The 26,218-nt window shown below is 34.1% G+C and overlaps 1 protein-coding gene across 1 annotated transcript in view; it reads left to right on the forward strand.

The window, feature by feature from the left end:
• Positions 1 to 26,218, forward strand: part of HERC2 (HECT and RLD domain containing E3 ubiquitin protein ligase 2) — a 223,597-nt gene that overhangs the window by 190,140 nt on the left and 7,239 nt on the right. The window contains 10 exon segments of the mRNA XM_020992762.2: positions 1,155 to 1,369; positions 2,258 to 2,435; positions 5,148 to 5,309; positions 6,934 to 6,984; positions 6,986 to 7,026; positions 7,223 to 7,362; positions 8,536 to 8,723; positions 14,046 to 14,243; positions 20,351 to 20,434; positions 25,694 to 25,835. Coding sequence (XP_020848421.1) covers positions 1,155 to 1,369; positions 2,258 to 2,435; positions 5,148 to 5,309; positions 6,934 to 6,984; positions 6,986 to 7,026; positions 7,223 to 7,362; positions 8,536 to 8,723; positions 14,046 to 14,243; positions 20,351 to 20,434; positions 25,694 to 25,835 — 1,399 coding nt within the window.

The following is a 26,218-nucleotide window of genomic DNA, read 5'->3' on the forward strand; positions in this document are numbered from 1 at the left end:
GGATTATAGGTTTCGCCAGACTAACAAATGGGTCAATGGCAAAAAAAAATTTGATAAACTTCTATACCAGGTACTCTGTTCTCTTGTCTTTCATGACACTTTGATGTCCTAGTTCTCTTCCTGTCTTATTTCTCCTTTTTCATCTATTTAGTTGGCTTATGGGTTACTGATGACTTCTTTTTATGGATAACTCCTAAGTCTTATATTTCAGCTCAAATGACATTTTTCTTAAATTATTTAGAGAGCACTGTACTAGATTGCTGGGCATGCAAAGACAGATGTGAAGTAGGTCTAGCTCGTAAGTGATTACACATTTTGCTTAGGGATGGCTTGCTGAAACACAAATATGATGAACATCAAAGGAATGTTAGGGGGCAAAGGAGAGATTATGACAAAGAACTCTAGGACTATTTGAAGAAGATAACACTTAGCTTGGTCAGAACACAGTTGAGGAAGTGTAGATCCAGTAAGGCTACATGGAAGAAAATGGGCCTTGGAGGAGGATGAGGAAAATATCCAGTTTCATTCCTTAATCTGAATTCTTATTCTTCAGTTGCATCTTGGACATATTTACCTGTGTGATTCAGTATTATTTCCCCATGTTTGGAAGATATGTTTTGCTCATCCCTGCTTTTTGAAATCCTCCAAATTTTGAAATTCTCTAAAGTCCTGCTCAGGTGCCATTTTCTCCATGAAGTTTTCCATGATTTCCTCTCGTATTCCCCAAACCCTTTAGCTAAAAACAGTTTTGACATTCCTTTATACCTATTTCTTACTCTTTTTAGACATAATTTTTTTCCCACTCCATTAAATTGTTAAACCCCTTAAAGGAAGGACTTTTGGGCATCTTTGAATCTCTAGTACCCCACATCTATTCTTTATTCATAGTAGGTGTTTAATAAATGTTGAATTAAACATAATTGTTTTCCCCCTGCCAGTGCTACTTAGAAGCCTGTACCAAGTGTTTGATTTGGTCATTCTTATAAAATACTCTTTATAAAGATGATTTACTTCATTTTAAAATGTTAAGTTTTCTTTTTCCTATGTTGAAAATGTCCAGGATCAATGTTTAGATTTTTGTTAACCAATTGTAAGACTACTTGTTTTAGTTCATCAGATTTATAACTTCTGCTTTTGGGGGGTGTGGGATTTAGCTGTATGCTACCGGGTATGGAGCAGGTGGCCGACTGGGAATTGGAGGAACTGAATCAGTTTCTACTCCAACATTGCTTGAATCTATTCAGCATGTGTTTATAAAGAAAGTAGCTGTGAACTCTGGAGGAAAACATTGCTTAGCACTCTCATCAGAAGGAGAAGTTTATTCCTGGGGTGAAGCTGAAGATGGAAAATTGGGGCATGGAAACAGAAGGTAATACAAATAAACATTGTTTTATGGGTTTGAATACAAATTATGCCTAAATAGTTTCAACATTTATAATGTTAAAACATGATTGTTTTTATATAAAAGTTATGAAAACATTACTTGCCTGAAATATTAAAATGTTCAAATACATACCTATTTATGGATACAATTATGTTTAAAAAGCATATCTAAATTAAAATGTTTCTGAGAAGTTTGGGACTGGGTAGGTTAAGGAAGGGAGTCATGATGATGGGTGTGTCATAGACATTGATTTATTTTTAATGACTGCTTACTTAGTTTTTAATGACTGCTTTACTGAGAAAAACTGCTCAATACAACTCCAACTCAGTTGGGAGGAACTTTTTTTCAAACAGTGGCTTAGGGGGCATGATGTCCTCTTTAAATATCTCTGATCTTAACTCGTGTCTTAATCAGTCCTAACCCCAAATTATGGATAATCTTATGTGTAGACATTACTAGACATGTGTAGGTTATATGGTTTAGCAAAATGGTTAGCTATTATGGTTACTTGTCTATTCATTGTAACTGACATCTGATTTTTGTATATCAAAACTTTGTAGTCCTAATAACAGTTGAACTTTTTAAGTTTTAAGGGTTCAGTGTTTAAAGTGATATGACTTAAAGGAATAAAACTTTAAATGTTTAGCTGATGTTGAAAAATATTGTTAATTCTTTGTGCTTAATTAACGTGTGGCAGTAAGGTAATTTGGAAACGTACTTGGCTCTGTGTATGTGTATGGATGGGCAAATGTATCTTGCTAGCTGTACTAGTAAACAGTGTAACACTCATTATGTTTAGCATTTATTTAATTAGGAGACACACATATATTGTAACTTTGTTTTGGTGTATTTTTATTTATTTGTTTTTTGCAGTCCCTGTGATCGCCCACGTGTAATTGAATCTTTGCGAGGAATAGAAGTCGTTGATATTGCTGCAGGTGGAGCCCACAGTGCATGTATTACAGCAGCTGGTGACCTCTATACATGGGGTAAAGGAAGATATGGCCGCCTAGGTCATGGTGATAGTGAAGATCAGTTAAAACCTAAGCTGGTAAGAAAGATGCGTCAGGAATCATATGAAACTGAGAAATTTGTGTTTTATTTTCTCTCTCTTTTAAGGAAATAGGCTGAACTGGTAGGGTGGGGACAAGGGGTTAGGGAAAAGGGAAGGAATATAAGTTTATTACAGAGACTTCATTATTGGTTAAAATATGTCATCTTGGTATATGTTGACAAATAGCATTTAAATTGACAGTTTAAATAGCATTTAAAGTGATATTCCCTTATCTTGCCATTGCCTCCTGTAATCCTACTTTTTTCTAGGCTTTATCCATTGTAAATATATTCTTCATCTTCACTGAGATCTTTACTTTTTCCAGCCCTTATTACTTTCTCATTACCTTGGCTCTGACTTGATTTTCCTCCATCTCTAATCTCAGTGTAGTAGTTGACCATTTCTTGTTCACTGTGTCTACTCTCATATCCCTTGCCCTTTTTTCAGTCTGCTCGCCTATTGCCCAACCTTAGATCTGGATTATTTCCTTGATTTACCTCCTCCACTCTTATTCATAAGCTGCAGAAGGCAGCTGGAGGAAGGTTCACAACTCTGTTGCCTGGGTACATTATAGATTAATGTTATTGTACCTCAACTGGGTCCTCATTGCCATGGGGAATTCATTTTAGTTCTCCTAGTTAATTTCTCAGTCTCCATAGAAGCTCTGCCTTCCCTGCTTTCCTCAAGCTTCCCATAGCTGCCCCTTACTTCTTCTCTCAGCTAAGGCCCTGACCTTTTACTTTACTGAGAAAATTGAGATTATTTGGCTTGAGTTCCACTTCTCCCATTCACCTCATCTCAAAAACCCTGGAAATCATCTTTCATTCTCTCTTCCTTTTCCCTAGTCTCTGACAGTTTGGTGGCCCTTCTTCTTGTCAAGGCTAACTTGTCTACAAATGCACTGAATCCTGCCCTCTTATCTCAGTAGTTGCATTCTCAATCATCTTCCCTCTCCACCTTCCCCTTTGCTGCCTGCCAAATCTTCAGCTTTTCCCTTTTTGCTGGTTCCTTCCCTGTGGCTGTGAAATATTCCCAAGTGTCCCCCATCCTTAAACCTTCACTATAGCCTGCCATCTCCTTAAGCTTTTGTCCTGTATTTCTCCTCCCTTTTTCAGCCAGACTACTCCATTTGCTACCTCTACTTCTTTCTTTCTTACTGCTCTACCCTTTACAATCTGGCTTCCAACCTCATCACCCAATTGAAACTACTTTCTCCAAAGTTAACATTGATTGCCAAATCTCATGGTCTTTTCTCAGTCCTCATCCTTCTGGGCCTGTATGCTTTTTCTGACATTCCTGACCACCCTCTCCTCCCACACTCTCTCCTCTCTGGGTTTTTATGACGCTACTCTTTCCTAGTTCTCACTGTCTCACTAACACTCCTAAATGTGGATGTTCTTCAGGATTTTGCCTTGGGCCATCTTCTCTTTCTCCTCCTTACTTCTTCACTAACCTCATCAATTCCTTTGTAATTATTATCTTTCTGCAGATGACTCTCAGATCTGTTGGTCTGCTTCCATTCCTGTATCACCAGTTGTCTATTGGACTTTTTTAAGCTGGATATCTTGGAGATATCTCACTCAAAATTTTCAAAATGAACTCATTATCTTTCCCCCTTCTTTTCTTCTAAATTTTCCTATTTCTGTCAAGGGCACCACCACCCTTCCAGTCTTCCCGGTTCAACCATGTGAATTCCCTACTGAAGCAATTCCAGGGGCTTCATGTTAGTCTCTAGGATAAAATATAAAGTCACTTTAGCTTTTAAAGTGCTATACAACCTGGCTCCCACCCATCTTTCCACCCTCATTGAACATTACTCTTCTTCCTGTACTGTTTGATCCATTCAAGCTGACTTTCTCTATGTTCTTCACACATGATAATCTATCTCCCAGAATGTATAACTCTACCTCAGTCCATTCTTCTTTTAAGACTCAACTCAAACACAATCTTCTCTATGAAGATTCCCCTCTATTTGATTTCTTGATTCCCCAACTGCTAGTGCCCTTTTCCACAAACTAACTTGTATTGAATAACATCTTTGTACATATTTATATTTATTCATTTTGTATTTATGCTGTATATTTTTATATATGTAATTGTTGTTTTCCACATTGTCTTTCCCACAAGAAGTATGAGCTACTTGTGAGTAGGGATAGTTTCATTCTTTATATCCCTAGCACGCTGCATAGTGCGTGATAGATAACAGGTGCTTAACAAATACTTGTTGATTAATTGAAATTGGCTAGCTAGTATTTTAATTACAATATTCACTTAATAATGAAACAGTGATAATACTGTACATGTCACCTGACATTTAAACTCAGTGACTATAACTTCAGAAGACTCATTGCATTTTGTATTTTGTAAAATAAATTAATAATTTATTTAGAGTGGTGGTGACTGCTTAGAGAGGTGCTGTTTCATCAGAATAACCTCAGTATAAGATTTTCTAGCTATTGTTTTTACTCTCTTACTGAGAATTGTTTCTGCTAAAGTTAAGATTTCTTAAATATTACTACAAATTATTTCCTGTATGGTCTAGTAGGAATGTGTGTCACTACATTTTTCCATTGCTTTACCTTAAAATTGTCAAATACACTTAGGAGATTTGCTCTGCCCTTTGTATTCTGGCTTTGTTTTATCTGAGTGGTTAAATGAGGTAGTTAATTATATCAGGTTCAAACATAAGATGATTTCTTTTCCTGCAAGGTGGAAGCCCTCCAGGGCTATCGAGTTATTGATATTGCCTGTGGCAGTGGGGATGCACAGACGCTTTGCCTCACTGATGATGATACCGTGTGGTCCTGGGGTGATGGAGACTATGGAAAACTTGGCAGAGGAGGCAGTGATGGCTGTAAAGTGCCAATGAAGGTATTGCAGGTTTATTTCTACAACATGTAAAGCACTGACCTAGTAATTACCAGAAAAGAGTTTAGTGTCTGGTAGCTCTCAGGTGCTGATTTAAGATGAATTGTCAAGAGGGGAATCAGTTTAATTTCAGGAAGAAGGTTAATATTCAGAAACTTGTGCTGTTGTCACAAGCTGCTACTCTCTTCTTGTGTAATGGACCAGAATCAAGTTTTTATGGAGCCCAAGTTGGTATTCAAAGCCACATGATTATGTACTTTTCAAAATAATGGCTCCTTATTTAAGATTAGAGATTGTTAAAGAATATATCTTGCTGTAAGCTCTTTTTTTGAAGAAAAAATATTCCCTGATTACATGTAAAAACAATTTTTAACATTCTTTGTTTTAAGTTTTGAGTTAAAAATTCTATCCCTCTCTCCATTACCACCTTCCTGAGATGGGAAGCAGTCTGATATAGGTTATACATAAAAACATTTCCTTATTAGTAATTTTGTGCAAGAAGATTTGAACAAAAAAAGAAAGTGAAAAATAGTATGTTTCAGTGTGTATTCAGACAACATCAATTCTTTCTCTGGAGACAGATATCAGTTTTTGTGTTGAGTCCTTTGGGATTGTCTTGGGTTATTGTATTGCTGAGAATAGCTACTTCATTCATAGTTCTTCATTGTACAGTTATGCTGTACTATGTATACATTCTCCTGGTTCTGCTCACTACATTTTGTGTCAGTTCATGTAAGTCTTAACAGATTTTTTCTGAAATCATCCTACTTGTCATTTCTTGTAGCACAATAATATTCTATTACAATCATGTATCACAACTTGTTCAGTCATTTCCCAATTGATGGACCTCCCTTCAATTCCCAGTTCTTAGCCACCACAAAATAGAGCTACTATAAATATTTTTGATCTAGAAGCTTATTTTAAAGGTATTTCTTTCCTCATTGCCTGTTTCAAAAAGGAATCTAGATATGTCATAATGTTTAAAATAATTGTATTTTGGGGCACATAGGTGGCGCAGTGAATAGAGCACCGGCCCTGGATTCAGGAAGACCTTAATTCGAATTCAGCCTCAGACTTGTAACACATACTAGCTGTGTGACCCTGGGCAAGTCACTTAACCCCATTGCCCCCCAAAACAAAACAAAGCAAAACAAAATTGTATTTTATTGTTCACTTAGTATAATTTAATAAGTGAACCAGAGTATAATTTTAGTTCAATACACATTAAAGAAGAATTTTTTTTTTCTTGGAAAAGATTACATTCTGTACCACTTTTCCTTCTGCTAGTAAACTAAGGTGAGAAAGTATAGGCCACAGATATCAACATCTTTAGCTGTATATGCATGTAGATAAAAAATAATAATGCTTAGTGGGTTATGGAGAAACCCTTTGAAAGGAAGGGTTGTGATGTGTAATGGTGGAGTAAACTTTGAAGGGATTATGTTATCCCTGAAGTATATAAAAAATAAAATCCATAGTTGAAATATAAAGCCTGTAGTTGTTGATTTAGAATATTGTTTTAGATAAGAATATTTTAATACTTCCATTAATTTTGTAATATTTTGGTGGTAGCCACATACAATAGAAACTCATTTAATTATTTTTAATTATCTTTATTGTTCTTTAGATTGATTCTCTTACAGGTCTTGGAGTGGTTAAAGTAGAGTGTGGATCACAGTTTTTCTGTTGCACTTACCAAGTCTGGAGCAGTTTATACTTGGTAGGTTTGGTTTTATAAGATTCTATAGTTTTAGAACCCCCCCCCCCACTTCAATATAACAGCCCTGTATTAGGCAGTAAACTTGTAAATAGTTAAAAACTTTAGTCTGCATGAAGTCATTTGTGACTGAGAATGGGAGTGGGAATGACAGGATATCATGTAATATATGTAAATAGTCAGTTTCTCTTGTTCACAGGGGTAAAGGTGATTATCACAGGCTGGGTCATGGATCAGATGACCATGTTAGACGGCCTCGACAAGTGCAAGGACTACAGGGAAAGAAAGTAATTGCAATTGCTACTGGTTCGTTACATTGTGTGTGTTGCACTGAAGACGGTATGTATATGGAAAAAATAATCTTCATTTCTAACTCAGAATGTTCCAAATTACAAATCAACTAATTTTAAGTAAAGAACTTATTCAGGTGGCAAGAATAGTTTTCAGTCATAATCCTAAGATTCATGATGTATTCAAAATGGTTGAATTCAGCATGATATAGCTAAAAGAGTACTGGATTTGGAATTTTAAGTCCTGGATTCAGATCCTAGTTCTGTTATTTTTTATTACCAATATAACTTTGTGTTTTAGTCAAGTTATTTTAACTCTTTCCAGGCCTCAGTGATCTCTAAAGTTATTTCTCTAAATCCTATAATACTGATTTTAAATAAACTGTTCTTTTTTATACTCTAGGCTTTTGGACATTTTTAATGTTTATAGACACTATAGTTAAAGGAATAGGTGTTTTTCGTTCAGATACTTCTCTTACAGATAAGTCAGATATTCTTAGGTAAACCCATTTTGGAAATATTCATTGAGATTTTAAGTTAATAGTTGATAAAATGAGCATCAGTATACTGTAGAATATATATTGATATCAGATAATATATAGTGTCAAGCTATGTATAGGGGTAAACATGCTTATTATTATAAACCAAGATTTTATAGTCTAGATTTTACATGGCTATTAATAAGATTCTAACATGAAAACAGTTACTAATTATGTCCTTAGTCTATGTTCATGATATTCAGCATTATTTGTCTAGCATGGCATATCTTCTTATGCTGTGAAATATGATATGGTCCCAATAAATCAAGCCTTGTTTTTAATATTTTAAATAAATTTTATTGCTACCTGTTGTTTTTTATATCTCCAGAATTTCTTCCAGTGACTCTTCTCTAAAACCCTCCCAGATAGCTATGCCATATAGCAAATATTTTCAAGGTCTATTTTTAGAAGGTAAAAAGTACCTGAAGAGTTATAGAGAAGAGCTGGAGAATCCACTAGTATAGATTTTCCTTTTGTTAGTTTTTCTCTTATATGTGACAAATAACAGAGGACCTGAAATTATTGAGTAGCTAGAGCATGTTTTTATAAGCTTTGTTCCAATTTTGAGTGAATCCTAGAGATTTTAACACTTCATTTCTGTCGTGTGAAGGAAACTGCCCTTAAAGTAAACCTTTCCTTTAGACCAGTGTGTATGTTAAAAGTAATTTTTAATCTTTATTTAGGTGAAGTTTATACTTGGGGTGACAATGATGAAGGGCAACTTGGGGATGGAACAACTAATGCAATCCAGAGACCTCGGCTGGTTGCAGCACTTCAGGGTAAAAAGATCAATAGGGTGGCTTGTGGTTCAGCACACACCCTAGCGTGGTCCACTAGTAAACCTGCCAATGCTGGGAAGCTTCCTACGCAGGTAAAGTGCCCATTTATAGACAATACACTTGTAAAATTTTGAATTCAGGAAATTTTGAAAAAGACCACAGTAGCTTAACTTTGCTTTAATTTTTAATTTTAGTTTAATTTTAATTCTCTTTGTGTAACTGAAAAATTGCATTAAAGCTAATATATTTAAATCTAATCATATTTTTTCATTGATTTTCTTCTCAGTTTTAGAAATTTTTTTTGTTCTTATTAGAAGATAAGTAATGATGTTACTTAAGAACTCTAGTTTTTACACCAGAGAACACTTTGACTTTGTCTTTCTACATTGTGCTTTAATTCTTCTCTGTAAAGTATATGTGGAATTTTTCCAATAGAGCAAAAAATTTGTATATTAGTAGCTACAACTCTTTTGAAGGCACATCACACACATTTCTTTTCAGTAGTAATTAAAGTCCACAGGATTGGAATGCTGTTTAAGCAGCCAAACTGGTGACACCATCAGACAAGTTTTTATCACTACTTAAACCTACATTTTAGTTATCAGCACAAATATTTCAGTACATAAAGAATTTGTGTGAATTATATGTGAACCTTTGAATTATTACATATAAGCAAGAGATAAAAATTAAATAAGAGCTCTGGAGGAAAAAATCAGAAGGAAAATAAACAAAACACCTTACCTAAGTAGCTGACTCCCTAAAAATTGGAAGAGAGCAAATAGAATTAATTCGTTGAATTTAGGAGACAATAAATATTGTAATAGTAATGATGATGATGATAGCTAACATTTATATAGTGCTAAGTCTTTGCAGTTATCTTATTTGATCCTCATAACAACCCTAGGATCTAGGTGCTGTTATTATCCCCATTTTACAGATAAGGAAACAGAGACAATTAGAGTTGAAGTGACTTGCCCAGGATCACACAGCTAGTAAGTGTTTGAGGCCAGATTTGAACTCTGATCTTCCTGATTCCAGACCCATTGCTGTATTCACTCTGCCATCTAGCTTTCTACTAACTAAATATAATAACAAAATAAAAAATCAAATTATGGAAAATAAAAGCAACTATAAGATATTTACTATGAAAAATAATGACCTTATAAGAGGTCAGGTCAAGGAGAGTTATTTTAAGAATCATGAAACTTCTTGGAAACCATGATTTAAAAAAAAAAAGTCTGGATAAATTTCAAAAAATCATAACAGAAAAGTGTACAGATTCATTGGAACCAGAGGGCAAAGTAAAATAGATAGATTCCACTAGTCATGTTATGAAAGAAATCATAAAATGAAAAACTCCTAGGAATGGCATTGTGAAAATCCAGAGCTTACAGCTAAAATTAAAAAAAAATACAAGAAAGAAATGAGCTAAACTTTAAAGAACCATAGTTAGAATTGCAGAAGATTGGGCAGCAACTGCTATGAAGGAGAGAAAAATCTTAGAAAACAATAGTTGAAAAAATAAAAGATAAAGGCTTTCAAGCAAGAATAACTTAACCTGCAAGACTAAATATATTCCTGTATCCCATTAATTGAACAGAAGCATTTCTGCTGAAAAGAATGTAGTCGAGTAGAAACTTTCAAATGCAAATATATGACTCCAGAAAATTTTAGGAAGGTAAAATTTTTGATAAATTGGAAAGGGTGAACTGAACACTTAGTGCTTACATTTATTTATACAGTTAAGTAGTGTAGTGAATAGAATACTGGAACAAGAGTCAGGAAAACATGACTTCAAATCCAGCCTCAGACAATGCATATGCAAGATGAAAATTAATACAAGAATAATAACAACAACAACAATAATTTATGTAATAATAAATACAGAATAACACAATATGATTATAAGAATACAGTAATATAAAATAATAATAAATAATACACTGAATATATAATAGCATACCAAATAAATAATAAAATGAATATATAAAATATATAAAATAGTAATAAATAAATGAATAATGAAAATAATAATGCCACCTACTTTCCAGAGTTGCGAGGAAAAATTGAGAAATATTTGTTAAGCTGTTTGCAAACTTTAAAGGATTATTTAAATGCTAGTCATTATTATCATTATTGGAGAAAAGTGATCCTTCAAAATCCTGATGTTTTTGAAGATTATAGAGTTAAATAAGACAAGCACAAGGGCTGGGCTGGTTTATTGTTTGTGACAGTCTTAAGGAAAGGGGAAGATAAAAGGAGGGGAACAATATACTAGGAAAGTAAAGAAGAAGGGAGGGGACTTATTTTCCAAAATTGAGGTATAAAAGAAAAATGGACAAAAATTGGAGGATGAAATGTTAGAGAAGTAGGCATCATTTGAACTTCATTCTAACACACACGTTCTCTCCCTCTCTCTCCTGTCTCTCTCTCTCTCTCTCTCTCTCTCTCTCTCTCTCTCTCTCTCTCTCTCTCTCTCTCTCTCTCTCCCTCTCTCCCCCCCCCATCGCTCCCCTCCCCAAAAGTTTGGTATAGAAATATAATAAATTCGGTACTAGAGCAGTCAGGCACAGGGAGGAAGGGATTTTGAGAGAGTAGGTATATTTCACGGAGTAAATATTCATAAGCAAAGCAAACATTGACTTCAGAGGGTGGATCATAATAGAGGCATTAAGAATGAAAAAAGTATAAGAACCAATAATTGGACACTGAGGCAAAAAGAGGAGGGGCAGTTGAGTGAAAGTAAATCACTTCTTTTATAGCTTGCAAGTGTGTTGGTCACATTTTTATGAAGGCAAAAAGAGAGAAAGTCTAGGAGGATATGGAGAAAGGAAGTAAAACGGACACTCATATTTCATATGTGATGTGAATGGGATGAACTAGCTCCTAAAATGAAAGGGAATAGCAGAATGGATTACAAAGAAGAATCTAATTTATTTTTTAGAATGAACGTTATTTGAAAAATAAAGATTCACAGAAAATAAAAGTGAAGGGCTGCAGCAGAATTACTTATGCTTTTGGCAAACTGAAAAAAAAAAAGAGAGCAGCAATCATGATCTCAGATAAAGACAGTAGTAATACACATTGTTGAAAGTGATAGACAGGAAAACATATTATACTTAAAGGCACCACAGACAATAAAACATCACCAGTGCTTAATTTATATGCATTGAATGGGATAGCATGTAAATACAAACAGAAAAAGTTACAGGAAAAAACAGTAAAACCATAATAGTCTGGGACCTTAATGTATCTGTTTCAGACCTGGACAGATCTAACAAAAAGGTAAACAAGAAGGAAGTTAAGGATCTGAATAGAATTACAGAGAAGTTAGATTTGGTAGCATTGTGGTGATTACTAAAGGGTGATTACTAAAGGTGCATAGATAGCACTTTCATGAGAATTGACCATGTGATAGGGTTTTAAAACCTCAAATGCAGAAGAGCAAAATTGTTAAAACATTTTTATTGACCACATGATAAAAATTATAAGCAAAAAGAGGCCATTTGAAGAAACTAATTTAAATGAAGACTGATTTAATTCTAAAAAAAAATTGGTATCGAAAAACAATTCATAGTACCAACAGATAATTTCAACACCACAGAAAATGACAAGAAAAAAAGAAATGACAAAACTTCTGATTTGTAGCCAAAGTAAATAAGAAAAAAATTATTTCTCTAAGCACTTTTGTCAATAAAAGGGAGAAAGAATGGATCATTAAATTAGCATGCAGTTAAACATAAAGGAAAAAAAGTAGAGAATCATTAAATTTAAAAAAAATCCTAACTAAGCACCAAAATAGAAATTCAGAAAATCAAAGAAGAAATAAAATTAAGAATAAAATACCATTGAATTGATGAATAAAGCTAGAGCATGTTTCTTTGGGGGGGACGGGACTAATTAAAAAGTGAAAAAATTAAATCAGTTTTATTTTTTTAGAAGAAAGGAAAACCAAATTGTTGTATTAGAAATGAAAAGGAAAGTAACAAATAAAGGGTTAGAGGAGATTAATAAGAACTGTTTTTCCCAGTCACAAACCAACAAAACTGTTAAATGAGATGATTAGGTCAATAAGAGGAATCAATAACAAAACAATGGAGACATATCAATTAATGAAGGAAAAGCTTTTGACAAAATTTAAAAAATACAAACTTTCCTTAATTTACTAATTTGATAAGTAACATCTATTTAAAACCAAGAGTTGATTTTATAGGTGGAAAACCTCACCCAAGAACTGAATGCTTTGAAAATTAGAATTAGTCAAACAAATAACTGACTCAGTGAGGCAACAAGAAATAGTAAAACTAAAAAATTGGGGAAAAAACCAAAACAAAAAAATAAGCATAGTATCAAGAACGACTGACTAGAGAAATAGATCAAGGAGAGATAATCTAAAAATTTTCAAGTTATCTGAAAATTGTGACCTTAAGAAAGGCCAGAATACCATATTTCAGAAAAATTATTGGTGACAACTTCCCAGAACTCTTTCAGTTAGGGTACAATGAAAATAAGCATCCTCAAATCACCTCCTGAAAGAAATCCCCAAATGAAAATTCATAGGAATATTCTATCTGAAATCCAGAGCTTCTAAGTAAAAGGAAAAAGTACTTCATGCAGCCAGTAATAAAGAATTCAGATACCAAGGAGCTGTAGTAAGTTTGACACAAGATTTGGCAGCTTCCACCCTGAAAGAGAAAAGAACTTATTAATCAAATATTCCAAAAAGCAAAGATAAAGACTTAAAAGCAAGAATCACCTCTTTGGCAGAACCAAATATAATCATATGGGGGTGGGGTAGGGTGGGGGGGAATAGACTTTTAGTGAAATCAATTGTTTCCAAGTATTCTTTATGAAAAAGTCAGAATTGAGTATAGACAATTTGAAATGTAAATATGGGAGAGGAAGATCAAGTCAATCGTTAAGCATTTATTAATTGCCTATAATGTTCTAGATGCTGTGCTAAATGCTGGGGATACAAATGGCTCCTGTCTTTGAGGTGCTTAAAATGTAATTTATGGGAGTGTGTGTGTGTGGTGATGGGGGGGGGATGGACAATATAATAAATAGCTATATGTCAAAAGATGTATACAAAATGAATTTGAGAAAATCTCAGAAGGAAAACATTAACTTTAATTAGGAACAGGAAAGGTCTGAAGGGGGCAGGTTATAAAGGATTTTGAAAGCCAAAAAAAAAAAGATTTTACATTTGATTCTGCAGGTAATGAGGAGCCACTGGAATTTATTAGATGGCAGGGGCAGGTTTTTGGTAGGGTGACATGGTCAAACTTTCACTTTAGGAAGATCAGTTTGATAGCTTAGTGGAGGATGGAATTCTGTACAGTCTTCTGAATATTTTATATTTAAACATATTGATGTTTAAGCATTTCTGATTCTTCAATTTTCCCCCTTCCCAGGTTCCTATGGAATATAACCATTTACAGGAAATTCCAATAATATCTTTGCGGAACAGACTGTTGTTATTGCATCATATCTCAGAACTCTTTTGTCCATGCATTCCTATGTTTGACCTTGAGGGGCGTCTTGATGAAACTGGCCAAGGACCTTCAGTTGGATTTGACACATTACGGGGAATTCTGATATCTCAGGGAAAGGTACTTATGAGAATCCTTGCTATAGCATTTTAAATGGCACCTTTGATTAATTAAACTTGAATATGATTTTTAAAAAAAACTATAAACTGAACAATATGGAGACACAAAAGAAGTAAAACAGTTTAGTTTACTAGATACTGTAAAATAATTTCTGCTTCCAGTATCGTTTAATAATAATTGATTGTGGGGCAGCTAAGTGGCATAGTAGATAGAGGACTGGCCCTGGAGTCAGGAGGCCCTGATTTTAGATCTGACCTCAGACAATAGCCATGTGACCCTGGGCAAGTCACTTAACCCCAATTGCCTCCCAAAAATAATAACAATAATTGATTGTCATTACCATGAAAACCTTTTGAAGAGCCTTTTTTAAAGACACTATGCTAAATTTTATTTTATTAGAGACTATGGCAGGGTAAGTTAGAAAACTAGTTTGGTCATTGTGGTTATAGTGAGTGTCCAGCAGCAGGTTCCATAGTATCATAAACTCTAGTTACAAATTATGTAAAGGTACCATATATATTTCTCTTTGAATTATAACATGGCAGACAGTAAATGACATCAGATGTTGTTTTACCAGAAATTATTTAGGGAATACATAGGCTAATGATAGAATAAGATTTTAAAAATGGTGCCTTTTGGAGTGTTCAGCAAATAGTAAAATTAAATTGTCCTTTTGAGAGAGCTTATTGTGCAGGGATCACTTTGAGGTTTTCTGTTAAAATTAGATATCTGGGTTAGGAGTTGTCATAAAGGGGTAATGATGTGTTCTTATCTATAAAATACAGAGTGTTCTGGTTCTCTTGTTAGCTAGCTTTGAAACCTCAGGTTAGTTACTTTAATTCACCTATAAATTTTACCTTTGAAGTGGATTATTTCTCATACCCCTTCACGAGCCAATCATCTTTGATAAGTTTGAGAAATATTTATTATGCATCTGTCATGTGCCAGGCATTGTCCTATGGGTTGGATGCTGAATGTGTTCTTTGAAAAGATGAATCAGATAGAGTTCTTGTTTTTCAGAAACTTATCTATCAAGGGAGATAAGGAAAAAAACATGAGACTCTAAAGTCATATGACCTGGGTTCAAATTCCACATCTAAAGCTTAGTACATGAATGACCTTGGACAAAGTATTTAACTTTCCCATGCCTCTTATACCTCATCTAAAAAAGCAGTGAGTTGGACTAGATTGTTTCTGAGGTGACTCCTAGCGCTGGATATGTGATCCTATGAATGCAATAGCTAGAAAACAAGCACTAAGGTCTGTATAAACCAGAGACGATATTTGAGTTATTAGGTAGAAGTGCTATGTTAGTGACTGAAGTAGGATTTTATGAATTTTGTATGGAATAGGATTCCCTTCTGAATATTAGGTATTGGCATTAAGAAGGCATACATTGAGAATGATGTTGGAATAACGAAGTTTTCAGAAAAGATCTTATTTATTTAGAACTCTGATATTTGTGTAATACACACAGGTTTCGGGAGAACTAGTGTACAGTGTTGAGGTTTAAAAACAATTTTGTTTTACATAATTTTTACATAATTCTTATAATCATATCTTATGTATTTGTGATTATTGAGTCTAGAGAGAAACATGGATAGGAAAAATTATAGTGATCTAAAGTTTTGATTTTAACTAATAATTTAAATTTCTTTTCTCTTACAACCAGCAAAAGTAGGTAATTTGAAGTTGCTCTACTTTCCCTTCAACCCCCTCAGAAAAACTGCATCCCATGGACTAGATGATCAGATTGTGAATAAGAGACAGTTGACTTAAGAGAAGAGATTTGGGGAAGCTTGGTTTTTTTTTCTCCTTAACTTTTTCCCCCTCAATTTTATTAAAACTTTAAAAAAAAAATAGCACTGCCCTCACTGACTCACTTCTCCTGCTTTCCTATAGAATCTTCTCTTGTCCATCAGCTGGGTGGGGTAGTAAATAGTGTTGGACTTGGATTCAGGAAGACCTGAATTCAAATCCTACTTTAGATACTGAAGAACTGTGATTCTGGACAAGTCAATTAACTTCTCTCAGTCTCAGTTTCCTCATCTGTAATATGAGGGTAATAATAACATCTACCTTGAAAGGTGGTTGTGAGTTTAAAATGAGATAATATACAGGAAGTGTTTTGCAAACCATATATATATAGTGAAGCAAAAAGACAAACCAGTACATTGACCATGTCTTACATGTTTCACTTTATTCAACGCCTTGAGTCTCCCATCTCTGCAGAGAGGCAGGGGCTGTGTTTCACCTTTAGTGTTCTGAGGTCACAGTTGGCCGTGGCCTTTCAGTGGTATGTTCTCTTACATTATTGTAGCTATCATATACATTGTTTGCTGTTTGTCCTCATTCTGTGTATATCAGTTCATAAAAAGAAGCCTTCCAACTGATATTTATAATTTTTTAGTAGCAATAATACATTATATTTCTTAAGCCTTGATTTATTTATTCAGTCCCTAGTTAGTCACCATTTTCTTTCCAGTTTTTTGCTTTAACAGAGAAGTACCGCTATAAAAATTTTTATATGTACGGGACCTTCCCTCTGACCTCCTTGAGGTACATGCCTAATACTAATATCATTGGGTCAAATAGTTTGTATAATTTGATGACTTTGGGGGTATAATTTCCCATTTTTTATGTGCTACACCACACGGGAATATTTGGACCATTTTTCAGCTGTACCAATAGTACATTAGTCTGCCTTTTCCCCTCATAGCCCCTTTAACATTTAATGTTTTTGTCTTTTGTCATTTTTGCCAGTCTGATGTCTCTTAGGTAAAATCTCAGAGATGGTTTAATTTACACTTCTTTAGTAGTGATTTGGAGCGTTCTTTCATATAATCATTGCTAGTCTGCATTTCTTTTTTTGAAAACTGTTATATCCTTTGACCACTTAATCTATTGGGGAATGTTTCTTGAAGAAATGATAAATAAATATTTCTGAGGAAAACATTCATTGAAATGTGTAGAAAAATCTGATTGAATTAGGATTGTGGTCAATACAGGTTGTTAAAAAGAAAATAAGACAATTTTCCCCCCCACTTGAAGATTTGTAGATAATGAAAAATTCCTGCCAAGTTGTATTTTTAAGAGCAGGAAATTAACAAGTATTTAATGTGGTGTCATTCTGAGAGGGTTGATGTTCAAAGTAATCACAAAAAGTAAAAGACTGTAAAAACGGTAATACTTTGACATTTGCAGAGAGTATTGTGATAATTGTTATTTTCAGAAGCTATTGACATTTAGGTTTCTATTGAACAAATCTTTTGACCTTACCTAGGCAGTGTGGTATAGCAGAAAGAGTACTAAAATTATAAAGGAGACCCAGGTTAAAAATCCTGCCTCCAGTACTGATTAGCTGTGTGATGGTAGACAATTCACTTAATCTCTCTGAGTCTTGGTTTCCTGGGAATAATAATACTTGCCTGCCAGTTAAGTTGTAACATCCCAAAGCATTTAAAGTTCATATAGAAACAAGGACAACAGATTAAAAAATGGAAAAGAACCGCTCAGCTTTTTATAACAAACTTCTCCCATTGACAGCAGTGAAATCACCACATTTAACATCACAGTTCCTAGATCTGCTACATGAGAGAAGTAGAAATAATGCTTAAGGTAGCAAAGGTAATCAAACAACACTAAGTATCTACTATGTTCCAGGTACTGGGAAGAACAAGTGGACTTTTCATACTGTAGGTAATATAATTTTGAAGACATTGAGAGATTGATTCCCAAGATATCTGAAAAGACAGGAGGATGGATTCTAGATGCTTGGAAAAAAGCCTTATCACCAAACAAAGGTGATTGAGAGACTATCAATATCTACCAATTCATATGTCTACTTTCTGATCTTTGTAAAAAGAAATCTTTTTTGAAAATAATCTACCCATGCATCAAAGACATCTTAAAAAAATAGAACGGGTCTCCCTATCTTATCCAGGATAAAAGTACAGTGGTCCTTGATTGGCCTACTCCCACAGGGATTAGTATTGAAGCTTTGACCTGTCCTGTGTCTGCCCTGGTTCAGTTCACCATGTTAAGAGAGCCTGGTGGCCCTCAGGTGCTCACCATATTGGTGCTAGACCATACAAATGCCTGATTAGATTAACCCAGTGATATTTAGAATTTCTGAGCTCAATCATTCCACCAGTTTCAGAGCTTAATCCACTAGTCCCTGTTTCCTTGGTGGGAAGGATTATAGGCATGTGCATACCACCTCTGGTCCAAAGTTATCTGTAATGAAGTTGCATGAGAAGGGAATAAGTAGGTTTTTGCCTACTTATTTTTCTATAGAATAGCCCATCTTAGCATAAAGGCATATAGAGAATATAAGACTTTGGTTATAGTTTGTTGACTTACACAAAGTTTGATTATTTTTATTTCTTAGAGCAAAATAACTGCTTTAAAAACTCTCCTTCAAATTATTGTTTTCATGTTATGTGCTAACATCCTACAGGAGTTCTTGAGGATGTGACAATAATGAAATCTTTTGATTCTCTCATTATTAATATAAGGTATCAAATAAAACAGTGGAGGGAGATGCTAGCCAAACATATTAGCTACTGTGATGGAAAATACCTATGCAGTACAAATGGAAGAGGAATTCCCAATAGCTGGTGTGATGTACCACTTAACACAGGGTCTAGCACAGAGTAAGCGTTTAATAATTCTAGTTGAGTGAATGACTGGTCCCAGTTCCTTCTACATGTAGATAACATTGTTTTGATTGTGTCAAGCCGTGGAACATTATAGTACATCCTCACATGTATAATCACATTTAATGGCTTGGTCTAAATCTCCAGAAAAGAAATTTATAGATAAGAGTAGATAGATAATATATGCTTATTGTCTAGATGACACATGCAGTTGGATGGAAAACTTAAAGAGCTGTTACATCAGTGCCTCCTGTCTTGGACAAATACTGTTGATGAACAATAAACTGGACACAGAATAGATCAGGAGGAGAAATGTCGACCAATTTACACACTTTCTTCTATGAACCCCTACGTTTCTCCCAGAACAAAAATGCCCTTATTTTAAACTTTACTTTTCTTCTAGTGATGCTACATGGCTTCAAGACATTATGTACCTCTAGGATAAATATAAATTCCTCTTTAGCTTATAATGCTCTTCACAGCTGGGATCCAGATTATCTTTTTCAGCTTTGTTGGACAGTTACTCCCCTACCAATACTATAGTGTCCAGCCAAACTGGCCTTCTCTGTCTTTCTTGCACATGCAACTTCATCTCCCATCTTTATGCCTTTGCAATGATTATTCTCCATGCTTGGAATGCATTTGTTCATCTCTTCTCTCTGCAAGATTCCGGCTCAAGCCATACCACTTACATGAAGCCTTTCCGGATCTTCCTACCCCAACTGCTGATGCTTACACTCTCTTCCCCCCAGTTATCTTATATTAAATTACCTTGTATTTATTCATGTTTATGCTCTTTATGTTTATTTCCTATATACTTAGATATATACATGTCCCTCCTTTAGAATGTAGGCTCCTTGAGAGTAGAAAGTTTAATTCTTTGTATGCCTAGTGCTAAACACAGCGTTTGGAACATAGTAGATATGTAATAAATTCTTGCTGATAGATTATCTGTGAAGGATTTCTGCTAGTCCCAGAAAAACTTGATTGGATTATCAATTCTTTCAGGCAACCCTCTGAGTACAAATGACTTCTGCATCTTTTTTGTTCCACAGGTCAAAGCAGAAAGAGATTTTACATGTGCACACACCCATCCACCCTTGGTTTACCAGAATGGAACATTTTGTCTTTTCTCATTTCTAATACCTTTATTCACTTCACATAAATTTCTTCCTTTTGATATCTGCCTTGCCTTGTATCCATATATAGTATTAATAATTAAGAGAGATGATCTGAAAGTTCTTCAACTCATTTCGGACTTCAACTACATTAAAAAAGAGAACTTCTAAGTTATTATCTGAGTTTAGCAAAACATAATTTTTATATTTAAACTTTCATAAAAGTTTTAAATGAATTACATAAGTGAATTTTCAGTAGTTTCTTGTGTTACATCATTAAAAATACTTTTTATATTTTATCCTAAAGTTGTCCATTTTGACCTATTTTTAGGAAGCAGCTTTCCGAAAAGTTGTACAAGCAACTATGGTGAGAGATCGTCAACACGGTCCTGTAGTAGAGTTAAACAGAATACAGGTAAAAGAAACATATGCTTTTTTAGTGTAACAGAACTTGGAACTTTCTGTGATGTTTTGCAATTGATGGATTATATGTCATAGTGATGGTAGAAATAAAGAAAAGAGAATATTGGGAACAAGTGTCTCTTCTAGGCACTTTTATTAATCCCTTGGGAAATGCTAAAAAGAATGGCATTATTAGATATATGTAGGCTTCTGGTTCCTTGCTCCCCTACCTATATCTTGTTTCCAGCACTGAACTCCTGATGACATCAGATGCTTATAGGACTCTAATGTTGAAAAAATGATAAATTATTGTTTATAATGTTGATGAGTACTGCAAATATGAGGTCAATCTGTGATTTTCTTGGTTTTTAGAAACTCTTGAGTATAGATTTTTCCCTCCACCAAGGCAGATTGTCACTGTATTTGATTTCTAAGTTTTAGAAAGTTGCCTGAAGCACATACAGAATTAGTGCTTTGCCTAGCATTAATATAGCTACTAGTAAGTGTCAGAGGTAGGATTTGAAACAAGGTTTTTTCTGACTAAATAGACCCAATAGTCTATTTATAAGGACAGGTTACTTTAAAGGTTACTTCTCATTTAATGTACAAGTGAAATTAGTCCACTCTTCAGATATCTTCTTAACACTAGTAAATTCTTGAAAAGGAAAGATAATATGAAGAAGAAATCCTTTGTTTGCATAACTTTTGTATTAACACATGATTTTTACCCTGCTGTTGATTACATGACTAGAAGTCTTTCCACAGTTATACTAGGGTCCTTTTGAATAAAGTTTACTAAACTTTTGTTCTTTGTTGGGTAATACATGTGATTACATTGATGGAAGTGGTCATGGGTGTCTCTTTTCCTGTTCGCTGACGTTGGAATATTTAATGTTATGCCAGAGGCCAGTGAAGTTATTTCCACAAATATTTGCTCCACATTATTAATGCATTGTTTCAGTTAACTGAATAAAATGGCCTTTTCTTGTTAAGATCATTTTGATGTAGGTTTTGTAACCATAACAAACGACAGTACGGTTTAGAAAACAGGAGCTCTAGTGGCTGCTATGTAACTAAATTTATTCACTTCAAAGGGCACTTATTTATTTATTCATTCATTTATTCACTTATTCATTTATTTGTTTGTTTATTTATTGTGAAGAAGCTAGCACTTCAGAATATGGTAAAGGTATTCTTCACTTGAAGCAAACTAGAAGCCTCCATTGAAAGTTATTTGACATTTAATATACAAATGAAATTAGTCCATTCTTCAGATATCTTCCTAATTCCAGTTGAGTTTTTTAAAAGGAAATAGTGCAAAGAAAAAATCCTTTGTTTAGATATCTTTTGTATTAACACATGATTTTTACCTTGCTGTAAAGTCCTAATTAAGGACAACCCTTAGTTAATCAGAATTTCCCTTTTCTCACATGTCCTTTTTTTTTTATCAGAAATACAAGTAAAAACATATTAAAGATCCACAGTTTAATTACTGTGAGACACACCTCCTGATGTATATCACATCCTCACTGGGGCTTAGTAGATGGTTTCTTGGTTTGCTTTGGTCATAACACTTACCATATGGCTGACTCTTCCTGTGATGAGCCATTGCTAGAACTATAATTCTTTCTAGCTTGGTGTAACACCATGTGAACAGCTTGTTTTCATTAGGCAATAACCTTTATGAATTGATATTCCCCACTGCATATATTGTCAGATTTTTTTTACATGTATTGATACGCTGCTGATTTTTTCTTTTTTTTGTTTTTACTTTAAAAAATTATTTGTTATACAAGATGGTGACTCTTTGGAAAAGGAGAAAGTGAGTGATAGATGTAGAAATTTAGGTCATATAAAAACACAAAGTACTACTAAAATTTATTTGAAAAAATTCTTACTCATTTTCAAATTAAAATTTCACTTTTGGAGTGAATTTTGAAATAGCAAATACATTATAACTATATAAAAAAAAGAATTTCCATGTTACGTATTGTATTCTGTTTGGCTCATTGGAGTAGGTTTTTATGGAAGAAGTAATAGAATAGTGAATTTATATCAAGGACTACGTCAAAAAGGAACTTTGAGGCCCTATCAAAACAGATTAATATATTTAACAGATATTTAGCTTAATTTCAATTCAGCTTAGTTTCATAAATCATATAATGCATATATATAATAAAGACTCATGGAATAACAAAACCGAACCTTTTGACAAATCATCTATTAAAGGAAGTTTAAATTAGGTTTAACATGCTATACTTAACTGAAGTAGGAATGTAGACTAATAACAGTTTTTAAAAGAACTTCACTATAAATAAAAACAAAGTTCTATGGTTAATTAAAAAATTTAGTTACAACAGAATGGTAGCTGATTTTTTAGGTTAACTAAGATTTTATAGTCTGTGAAAATCTAAATTGACCTATTATACATATAATTTCATTTATAACTGTATCAAAAATGAGTTTTACATGTAGGAATCAACCCTTACTTGAAATTAGACATATTTTTCAGCTTTCAGAGAGAAAAACAAACTGAAGGGAAAAAAACCCTAATATGTTGCTGCTTCCCAATTTAAGGTTAAAGGCTTCAGTGTTAATGTGAGGATATAGAAAGGTGATCATTATCAATGGAATTCTTTTAAAGTTATATCATCAATTTGGTTTACTTTTAGGAATATTGTATAAAATGAAATACACTTATCTTATGGTGACTTTACAGTATGTCCCATCTGCAATAACTGAGAAGATAGATATCTCAGTTAAGCGTAAAAGAAAATTAAGGCACAGAGTAGTCCAAAGTTATCCACAATAGGTTGACATTGCTAAGATAATAACAGGTTCCTGTTTTGTTGTCCCTAACTATGCTGTCCTTTAATTGTAATAGTGTTACAGTGAGTTGAACAAGTTTCAGGTACTAGGTTGTTGTGACATTTAGCACTTTTCATTGTTGTCCATTGTAGTAGTGTATAGATCTATAATTCTTATTATATGCATTTTTACTTCACTGTAGTGATAACTTGAAAAAGAAAAGAATATTGGACTGGGTAATGCCCTTGGTATGAATATCAATGGAAGCTTGCTTCTTAGGCTACATAAAATCCGTTCCAGCTTGACCTTTGTTTTGTACTCTGCTTCCTTTGAGGGTGTGTGTGTGTGTGTGTGTGTGTGTGTGTGTGTGTGTGTGTGTGTGTGTGTGTACAGGGAAGGGGTTATTTGCTTGTGAGTACTTCTGTACACTCCATATGTGGCCCAGGAAGTACCTTGGATAGATGTGCTCATCATTTTTAAGTCCTTCTTGAGGATATTTTTCTTTAGACCTTGAGTGACAGCCTTTGACCTTAAATTGGAAAGCAACAGGTTTAGGGCATTTCCCCTTCCATTTATTTTTTTTTTTCTGAAAGCTGAAAAATTTGTCGAATTTCAAAATTTGAGGATTAGTTTCTAGATGTAAAACTAATTTTTGATCCTTGTGTAAGTATGTGTAGTAGTTCTTCCTTATTAAAATGTATAGTCTGGCGTCTGTCTTTGAATTTGTTATGTTAGGACTAATTTCTGAACAGTAGCATGACACCAAACCTTAGTAAAGTTTACTTAAATACTTTTGGTTTTTGAAGGTAATACCAAAGGCACAATCTCTGTGATTATGCCCGGTAATATGGAAAGGTTTTAAGTGTCATTCTGGTGATTGACCATACAAGTCTCTCTCAGAGGAATGGTCTAGCTAAATTTGGCAGTTCATCACTAGAAAGTTAGTTACTTGGGGATTTTTTTTTTGGGGGGGGAGGCGTTGTTTTTGATCACTGCTCATAGAGACTGTTTACTAAAGCATGGAGGGATTATGTTCTGTGTTGAGAGAAAAGGTACACACACTTGGGAAATAGTGGGCTTTTTGAAGTATAAAAAAAGATCAGTATTATAGAAATGTGTTATAACATTCGAAAGCTCGGCAGAAAAAAGATGGATATGATATGGTACTGTTAGTAGCTTTGGAAATCACTCATAGTAAATTTGCAAATCCTACTATTCATTAGATTTGCTAAGTGAGTAGTAACTGATACATGCTAGTTAGCACACAGAATCTTATTAAACTTAAAGAACTCAAAAAGACAGGCATTTAACAAGAGGAGGAAAGTTTATAATATGAACTTTAATCCACTGAATAGTAATCTCTAAGTGCCTAAAAGAGCTCCATTACCTTAGGAGTGGAAAACACTACTTACAAATAGCCAAAATCATCATCTAAAAAAAATCTTTGCAATAAAACCATGCTTACCTGGAGGTCATACTTCTGGCAGTTCTCTCTCTCCTCAATGCAGGAGAGTAAGCAAAAGAGGAGGAGCCTGAGTAAGTAGAATTGGTGCATGAACTTAATGAACTAATGTTCGTGGGCTTACAGTGTAGGCCCTTACTCTTGCTTATTTACATTTAGTTCAGTTCCTGCAATAGCAGATTGGGGCTCAGAGTGGAGATAGAAGGATGTGGGATGTTGGTAATAAGTGTCAGCTGACAGATTGACAATGGAATATACAAAAGACTGAAAAGCAGATACAATTCTCAAAGGCAAAGATAGCACTTCAGGGATATTTAGTATGCGGCAAACAGCCTTGTATACTCCAGGAACTCCTGAGAGCAACACTGTATATTGTACTACTGTGTAAGCTGATGACCTTGAGGCATCAAGGAAAGGTTAAGTCCTGCACATTGTACTCTGTTAAGAATAGGTTTATTATAGTACAGAAATAATTCTGTTAAAATAGTCACATTTTGGCGTTTCAGAGCTTTAGTTGTCTGGGTTTTCAAATCAGAGGATGAACGATTTGGACTTTCTCTGTAGTTCAGTGGAAAATTCTCATTGGTCAGTATGGTCAGAAAATATGGGCAACAAAACCGACTTTGGCACAGGATATTAATTTGAAGGAGACTGGGGTTAGATATGAAGCACTCAGATTTGGGTTACAGTTGTCTAAGTGAGAGATGACCAAAACCTATACTAAGGTTGTGGCAATAGGTATGAATTAGAAGTTCTAGATACAGGAGATATTTTGTAACAAGAAACATTGAGATGAGACTCAGGCTAGACATGTGGAGTAATTTCTCCATTAAGGAATATAGGTATATAGGTACATTGTTTATAGTTGAATCTTGCATCTTTCTCCATGCAGTATATCTTACATTTTATTTGTTTTGGTTAATGGACCAAAAAAAAAAAATGAGTTATACAAATTTGTGTTGCACCACCCTTACAGTGTACATACGTCTTTTTATGTTTCAGGTAAAACGATCAAGGAGTAAGGGTGGTTTAGCTGGCCCTGACGGTACCAAGTCTGTTTTTGGCCAAATGTGTGCTAAAATGAGTTCATTTAGTCCAGACAGCCTCCTCCTACCTCATCGAGTGTGGAAAGTCAAGTTTGTCGGTAAGAATTTTTCCCTCTATAATTTTTTTTTAATTTACCTTGCCTGCTCTATGATATATTGATCTTATTCACAAAAAGTGGGAAAAAAAATAACATGCTATTTAAATAGACAAAAAGCATGAGGACCATGAAGTTGTATTCAGTTATTAACTTAAGTAAATATTCAGCTTAGTGCAAAAAATAATTTTAATGTGAAAAGTTAAATGTTAAAAGTTTTAATATGAAAGTTAAAATTGAGCAAACATTTGCCACTTTGATAACTACTAGGAATGTAGGTTGAGGAGAACAGAAATAATTTGCTCTCATGGAGTTCCGTCATCTAGTAGAGGGTTATAACTCATAAACAACAGTGATGAGTACGTGCATAAGAGAGTTATAGAAAC

Source organism: Phascolarctos cinereus, unplaced genomic scaffold, assembly GCF_003287225.1.
Source record: "Phascolarctos cinereus isolate Bilbo 61053 unplaced genomic scaffold, phaCin_HiC Scaffold_726;HRSCAF=1367, whole genome shotgun sequence".
In the NCBI taxonomy this organism is placed as follows: Eukaryota; Metazoa; Chordata; class Mammalia; order Diprotodontia; family Phascolarctidae; genus Phascolarctos; species Phascolarctos cinereus.